The following is an 8,708-nucleotide window of genomic DNA, read 5'->3' on the forward strand; positions in this document are numbered from 1 at the left end:
AAATATCGACGAATAGAAAAAAGGCGGAAACATATGAAAAATTATTGTTCGGTAATGATGGAGCAATTCTACCGATTACCAAAAACAAATTTATATTTCATAAGTCGTAGAAAAATATCGGCTATAGAATAAACCCCGAACAATAGTAAAATGGGAACATAATGAATTTTTCAGGTTGACATTTGGCGAATATGCTTAAATATGTGTTTGCGAGTAGCTCGAGGATTTGATTAAACCGCGATTTGCAGGCTGAATGTATAGACGAGAAAGAAGACGAAAACGTGTTGATATACCTAGATTATCCACTAACATTGAGTGTAAAGAGAAACAATGGGGTCGCTGACAAGAACATACTATTATTTTTGTTTGGTAACGTGTTTCTACCGGTCAGAAACCCAAAACCGTATAAACTATGAACTCGGAAAGAAGCTACCAGTTACCCCGTTAACGATTTTAAAGGACTTAGGGTTTCAGATGTGTCTCAAGGAATGTGAAGCATACTCCAAGTGTGTGTCAATCAACTACCACCTTCAGCATTTTTTCTGTGAATTGAACAGCGTCAGGAAGGACTCCCTTCGTCCTTTGGTCAACGACCAATATTATGCTTACCACGAAATACCACACCCGGTAAGTGCGCATTCGTAATACAGTAAAACTCGGTTAAAGCGAAGTCTTTCGTTATATCCGTAATTCGTTATATTCTTATAATGAATTCATGATTTACATGTTGTCTTTCACCAGACTTTAACTTTTGTTAATTGAGGCCTAAAATAAAAATTCATTACTTTGATACCTTTAATAATCGGATTGTGAATTGAAAAATTTTTATGAAAATAAATTCATTCAAACTGTTTTATTAATTAGTAGTGCAAACTTTTTTAAACTGTAAAGAAATTCTTTAGAAAGGTGTTAAATTTCATTATTATTCACCTTTATGGGACTCAAAATCAGTTTGCTATATCCATTAATTCGTTATATCCGAATTCGTTATAACCGTAAAATTTTGAAAAGATTCACTATGAATTTTATCGGGGATTCCAAAAACACTTCTCTATATCCGAAAATTCGCTATAAGTCGTGTTCTTACTAAACGAGTTTTACGGTAGTCGTTATTGTATATTTCATATTTAATGTTACATAAATTTTTCCAAAATGATTAAATATACACTCTGTTGAAAATATACTCGTCTTTAAAGTACTTTTATATATTATATTATACGGTATATATGAAAGTGTAACTTTAAGTTTTCCAACTCATTTTGTTTGAGTATGAAACAGAGAATAATATATGTCACCGTACATGTAGCTTTTAGATTTAATCTCTTAATTTTCATTATAGCTCTAGATAACAATATATATTATTTTTTGCATTGCTTCTATTCTTGCCTTTTTGGTCAGACGATCTTAATAATTTTGATGTCAAATTATTTTATATATCATTCTATTATTTATTTTGATAAATCTCTTCCTGTTTATTTTCCGTTTGTCTATGTAGGCTAACAAGACCTGTGGAAGGTTCTCCTGTAAGTCTCCCTCCAAATGTGTGAAAACGTCCTTCGGCCAGTTTGTGTGTGTTCCTGTTGGTGAGTTTCAGCTAATTATAATTTTATATACTACAGTTGTAGCTGATTATCATAAATTAAAAATGCTAAAGAAATTATATCATTGGTATATTTTATATGACACAATTAAAGGGGCATGGTCACGACTTTGGTCAGATTCTATTTTTCTATTTTTATTATTTACAACGCTTTAGGAATGTATTTCTAATGATCAAATGTTAAGAGCCAGTTGTTAAGTTATAAGCAAGATTAAGTGCTCACAATTCTTTGTCATGCAAACAAGGCTCAAGCCCTGTTTTTGTTTACATAGGCTCAAAATACCACTAAAAATATTCTTAAAGCCGATTTTTCTATCTTCTTATTCATTCTAAGTATAAATAAACAGTTCCTAATTCATTTTGGGTATAAAATTGGAGTTTTCACACTTCAACATTCAAAATGGAAACAAATGCTTTGTTTGCATAGCAAAGAACTGTAAGCTCTGTAGCTCGCTTATATCTCAACAAATGACCCCCCGATCTTGTTTGCCTATGAAGCATTGTATGCCTTACTGAAGCATTGTAAACATTAATATTGGAAGAATAAGACACCTCTGTTTTTTTGACTTTCTAAATAAGCACTAAAACGAGCAATAACTGTATATTCTTTCCTTCCACAATTTTAATGTCTTCATATAATAGCATAGCGCAAGAGGTTTAAGCAGCAGGCATTGTACTAAAGGTCACGAGTTCAAAACTCACCAGGGTTTTTACGTGATTGACTTGTATATTTTTATTAAGGATTTTCAAAAATTAAAGCAATTTTATCGTCATTTTTTTTCATTTAAAGTTTTTAAAACAGTGATTACTAAGTAAATTATTAAATAAAAAAGATATACTTTCATCTGATAGTATATTGGTATCTTAAAGTGTCTCATGCTGCTTAAAACTGACTAGATTTACTTCATAACTTACAATTGACCTGTTGCATGGAACTGTTATCTCAATTGAATTAAGAAAAAAACATATTTAATTCCACACAAGGCAATGGATTAAGAGATAATTCATTACCCTCTTTTTATCAGGAGATAGAAAATACAATAAAATAAGCAAGACTAGCAAGACTCGGTAATGCCTCTAAGGATCGGTTTGTTATTAATAGACAATTGCATGTTACATGTGCTTCTGGAAAAAAACTACCCTCAGCTGTAGAAAATGCCAACATCAACATGCTTATTGTTTCGGATGTTTTCTTTATAAAGTCCTTTTGTGGTGTTTTTTAGTGAATCGCTGCCATTAGAAAAAAAGAATTTCAACCATCAATTTAAATAATCAATATGACCTAGGCTAGTTGATTTTAACTGAGATTTATTCAATACGGTAACTGCAATATTGTAAAGTACTTCTTTCTTCCTCAATCAATATCTAGTCCAATGCAATATTGTAAAAATGCAGAAACGTGTTCTTCTATGAATACAGGAAACGTCATCATTATTGAAACAAGTCTTACCATATAGTGTACATGCATTCCAGGTATACATGTATCATCTAAAGTTTCTCTGAAATGATTGGCCTATTTATTTAAATTTAGATTGTAATACACGATGGCGCTCCTACGGAGGAAGAAGCTATTGTTTTAACAATAAAAGACATAACTGGCAAAATGCCAAGGTAAGGTTTTTATCTTGTTTTTCTTTTACTGATTAAAGGTACTGTACATTTGTTCTTTTTGTATTTAAAACCAGTTATTCTGTAAGTGAAACAACGTACCATAGAGGAATAACTTGGACAGTTGCATACCTTCATATTGATATAATTATGATTCACAAAATATGACCGTGTTTTTTACCCACTTTACGTGACTATTAACAAACTCATTTGTACGTCTTTTCAGGCATTCAGATTTATCTTTTGTCACAAGGAATTATTTAAGGAACAAAGAATCATTCTTTGAGTATTAAGCGGTGATAATTTTGGTTGTGGTGTGATCAAACCCAATGAAGCACGAAGGGCTTTATGATAGATTTCATCACGCCGAAATTATCACCTCATAAGATTCAAAGAATGATTTCTTATTACGTATATTCATATAATTTTCACCCATTTTTGTTTAAATGTTTAAGTATAAAAAGCAAACAAAATCGATACGTAGTGTTGTCACAGGAAAAGACACTGAAACATGTAAATATAATCATATCAATGTCATTGTTTCAAAAAAATATTTGCAATATCAATATCGACAAATTATCTTATGATTATACGAATATGCGCCTACTTTAAATACAGGTATGCTGAAAAAGAAGGTATCTAAGGAATAAGGAATCATTTTTTAGTATTATGATGTGATAATTTCGGTTGGGGCGTGATCAAATCCAATATAGCCCGTTGGGCTTTATGACAGATTTGATCTCGCCCCGACCGAAATTATCATCTCATAATATTGAAAGAATTATTTCTTATTAATTATATTTACGACAATATTAGCAGTTGTACGATTAAAATTAGAATATAAGTATGCAAACCCCGCTGGCGCCCTAACAATACGTCATTTGAATTTATTGGGGTTTATAGTACAAAATCGATTCGTAGTGTATCACAGACAAAGACACTGTTAAATGTGAGTATATATGGGTAAGCCTTTAAATAATTGTACTATGTTTTCTATACGACGATGTTCAGTCCAACAGTTGTGATTTTGAACTGCTGCATGTTGACAAATTATTAAATTGACATGTGATTGGCCGAAAAGAATGAACTTTGAGAAAAAACTTGAAATCATATTTACCTTTATATCAATATGTAGATGCTATATGTAGATGCTATGTGAAACAAGGCCCCACCATCACCAACTTTCCTCAAGTCAATACTCAGCCTCAATTTTAAGCCTGGGTATTGACCTCAAATTTATGAACTTTTCTAACAACAATTATGTTGAGGAATGAGTTGAGTGATGTTAAAATTTTGGTGATGATGGAGCCCGATTCATTAAGCAATACCAGTAATTATGTTCTGCTTACATATATAAATACCTTATTTGTTTTTTATGTTTTCAGGCTTATTCTGTTATGCATATAGTTTCGTAGTTTTACTATTACGTTGTATTAAAATGAAGCTTATCTTTATTTAATATGCATTTATAGGAAAATTGTAATCAGATGGATGCCCATCTGGTAGAGATCGAAAGTGCTGAGGAAAACCAATGGATAATTTCTATGAGTATAAATTATATTTTTCCCTTTTCATTATTCATTTAACTCCTAAAAATTACGGACTTCTTTCCACGTGGTTAGTTTGTTACATGGTAATGAGGACGAAAGATTATCTGAACAATTCAATATCTATTTGTTACGCGTGCTATTTAACTGGCTTGATCAAAAAGTTTGTACTTGTGTAAACTTATTTGATGACGTCAGAATCGTGAGGGCCCAAATTGAATTATAAGGAATATATTCTATAACTACATAAATTAAACTCATCTAAAATGGGTTACGCGGAACAGTTTACAATTTTTTAAAACCGCGTTGCTGTCCAACCCGGTTTCCTTGAGTATATTTACTGTATATTTGAATTTATTCATATTAGTTTCTTAAGGACGACGGACCTAACTCGCTTTGCGCATACATAATTTAACATGCATTAGTATTTCAACATTATTTTACCGGCTTGGATATCAAAAGTTCTGAAGTGAAATTTCTATTAGTTGAAGTTATTTATAACGATTTACACGGATTATTGACATGTAAAGTTAACAGAGCTTCTGCCAGTGAACAAATCAGAAACATTATGTATTTTATACTATAGTATGTCACAGGTTGCCGTATCCATCTTTTTTTGTTGATTTATATTATCTACACATACCTGCCAGTGAAAACATTTAAAATCACTTAATGGCAATCATTTCAAGATTTCTTCGTTCACACATTCCTTTTTTATACCGGGATAAACTCAGAGGAACGAAAAACATGATATTGATTTCACTCAAAATCATCATACTTATAAGTATCATGTTTCAATCGGGATAGTAAATATGTTTTTTTACAAGAACGATTTTCCCAGTTATGTTCAAATGCAAACGAGATGTAATATACAAACAATTTTCGAAATGGTTCTTACTAAAAGCTTAATTTGATTTTAATGTTAGTTTATGTTTGATATGGATATACCAGGTTTATTAAGTTACATGTAAGTAACTCTAATTCGTATTTTAGATTTTCATGAAATTCACTATTATAGCTGTAGGAATGAAATAGATCCGTCGTCCCTAAGCAAAAAATTTTTTTCACCTCTTTATAAAATAATTTACTATGCATTATATTGACAGAGAAAATCCATTCCTTTAAATCAATTATGCAAAACATCTACCCGGCCCAACCATTCCCCGCAACAAAAATAAATAAATAAAATGTAAAATGCGAAACAGTCGCGTATTTTAATTAAATATAAGACTTTCAATTCAAGATTTACAGAATGAAAATTGAATATATATATATATATATATATATATATATATATATATATATATATATATATATATATATATATATATATATACACACACACACACACACTAGTATATCCTTTTTTCTTCTTCAGTGCATGAAATAAACTCTTATAACTACCACTGGATAGGTTTGACCGATTTGAATTCTGAAGGCGTTTGGCTCTGGAACCACTCTCGCACCAAAAATAGTCTGTGGGGGAATATCTTTTATATACATGACAAAAATTATTATCCAGAGTTTGAATGTGTTATGATATGTTCAAATACCTGGTATAACTATCCATGTTCCGATACATATTACTTTATATGTGAAAAGTAGAAGACAATAAGAAAATTTTACCTGGGGTTATACTAGTAAAACTTTTCTCATACTCGTACTCCGTACTCCGAGTATGTGCCCATTGAGTACGACTTTCTTTAAATTCAAGGATATGAAAAGTTTTGAGGACCTTCTCCGCTGACTACTCCAAGGTCAAGGTCAAGGTCATATCATATGAAACAAAATGTATTTTCTTAAGAGCATAATTATATTTATTCTTTACTGTGCCCTTGTAGGCTTATACCTTACTTAAACAGAGCTTTTGGTTAAAGGGGTGAAGTGACCATGAACGAAGTCAATGTGATGTTCATAGCAGATCTCTTTAGTTTTTTCAGTTTTAGACATAAATTATTTCCCATTTGGTTAATCTGTTCAGATTGAACAAACATGCCTGTATGTAAAGGATAATGAGACTGAATTAAAAGTTCTATGCCAGCTGGAAAATTTCAAAGTTATACGTCAAGGTCAAAGCAAAATTCTCTGAAAATCTTTAATCCCATTATTCACTATTTAAGTGGGGCACTTTGAGATGGTTGCCATCTCAATGTTGTCTAGCTATTATATCAAATTCTACAGCAAAAACAAGCTGCGAATTACCAGAATCATTTTCGTACACCGATATTAATATTGGTAGATGGTTCGGGGAGAGGAGGGGCGGTGGGGGGCACCTTCTGTCAGAAAACAAACTTTATAGAAGTTTTGGTCTCTAATAAAAAAGAACGCATCTAAAACTCTGCAACTGTCATATAGAAAGCCAAGAAGTGTACGTCAAAATTTGAAAAATTGCTACAACAAATTCCCAAAAATTTGCGATTTTTTATTACATTTAAATAAAATGCCCTTTATCATGCTTTTTTATTACTTATTGATGATTCTTGATTAGTTTCTATATTTCCAGGTAATATTACTTTTTGTTAATTTTCAGAATATTTTTAGACTGTGTGATATTTAAAAAAAAAATTAACCGAACCAAATTTATTCTAAATTATTATATTTTAAAACATTTTTGACACTGTATAGAGAAAGAACATATATTAAAAACAAATATTTTCGACAGGCAATAGCTGTTGTAGGAAAATGAATAAGTATTTATGGAATTAAAAAAAATTCCAATATATGTATCACTGAAAGAAGGGTTTCAACCAAACCCTCCAACACACACCAACTTCCTTTGAAATATTTAAGACAGCCTCTTATTCTATAAAATTTTTCCCCTTTCCAAGGTTTGTGGCACAACATAAAAAATAAAAGATGAATTCAATAGTATAAAGCAATAGAAAGTTTTATACAATTATTTGCATCCTTCATCATTTGTAATGGTTATAGCTGTCTTTTCTGACATATATTATTTTTTAAATTATATCTACAATAAATTTATATTGCAGATATTATTTTTAAATAAAATGTCAGAAAGGAGATAGTTTCTAAGTCTAAGAAGGTACCCCACAAATGCCTCTGAATACTACAACAAATAAAAATGCATTGATGTCGTGACGTTAAATGATGGAGATTATGGGTCGTATTTGACTCAAAACAACTGATTTTTTAGGAAGTCGAGCTATTACAATGAAATTATTGTGTGCGTAAAGTTATATGCATTAATTAATGAAGCGAAATATCTCGAAGTTATTTTGATAATTTTGGTTGCCGCTCTCTCTTACTCTGAAATTCACTCCCATAAATATAGATATTTCTTTGGGTAAATTGGTAAAAACTTTCCATTTTAATTTATATACATGTAATTATGATGAAATTATAGCTTAATTAGTACACAACAGCATTACAATATGTAACAAATATGCTTGCACTTCGTTTTATTTAGATTAATCGTTTTGAGTATGACTTTGAGAAAGGTACATATCTTACTTAAAAAATTGCAGTTTTGTACTCAGCCGGAGTACGAGTATGATAAAGTTTCATAACTTCGATACCTTGAGTACGATTTGGAGCACGGAGTACGATTTGGAGTATAAGATCGTACTCAGAAAAGTTTTATAACCCCAGGGCGACGTGTCGATGAAAATTCAGAAAGTGATGAAAACAACAACTTTGGACAGACTATAGTTTTGAGACTCAAGTTAATATATTTGTTTCACTTAATCTCTGAGTGCAAAAAAATATTTCGGGTTGGTTGCTCGATCGATCATTACAATGATAGTACTATCCTCGTCGTACATTCACTGCATTGACCTGAGATAGCATTAGATATATGTGTGTAATATAAATATTATGACAAAAATGTAAGGTGTGGACTCTTGTGTTTTATATATCCTTTAAAATGGTTTCGACCGAAAAAAATATACTTAAATGCAAAATGACGTATTTCTATGATGTGCACAGATTGATTT

The 8,708-nt window shown here is 31.0% G+C and overlaps 1 protein-coding gene across 1 annotated transcript; it reads left to right on the plus strand.

Annotated features, from left to right (window-relative positions):
- Window positions 1–241: 241 nt before the first annotated feature.
- LOC128179932 (C-type lectin domain family 7 member A-like) lies at window positions 242–8,601 on the plus strand. Its single transcript, XM_052847618.1, has 5 exons — window positions 242–627; window positions 1,496–1,583; window positions 3,132–3,211; window positions 4,681–4,756; window positions 6,134–8,601. The coding sequence occupies exons 1-5, from the start codon at window positions 331–333 to the stop codon at window positions 6,358–6,360; spliced, it is 768 nt and encodes a 255-aa protein (XP_052703578.1). The 5' UTR covers window positions 242–330; the 3' UTR covers window positions 6,361–8,601.
- Window positions 8,602–8,708: the final 107 nt, after the last annotated feature.

The sequence above is a fragment of the Crassostrea angulata genome, chromosome 4 (assembly GCF_025612915.1).
Source record: "Crassostrea angulata isolate pt1a10 chromosome 4, ASM2561291v2, whole genome shotgun sequence".
Taxonomy (NCBI): domain Eukaryota; kingdom Metazoa; phylum Mollusca; class Bivalvia; order Ostreida; family Ostreidae; genus Magallana; species Magallana angulata.

Bases quoted from the DNA above. Each gene is read 5' to 3' on its own strand.
- LOC128179932 (XM_052847618.1), top strand. From the start codon at position 331: ATGGGGTCGCTGACAAGAACATACTATTATTTTTGTTTGGTAACGTGT. The intron at 1,584-3,131 runs GTGAGTTTCAGC...ATTTAAATTTAG, and splicing joins GTTTGTGTGTGTTCCTGTTG to ATTGTAATACACGATGGCGC. The intron at 3,212-4,680 runs GTAAGGTTTTTA...ATGCATTTATAG, and splicing joins ATAACTGGCAAAATGCCAAG to GAAAATTGTAATCAGATGGA.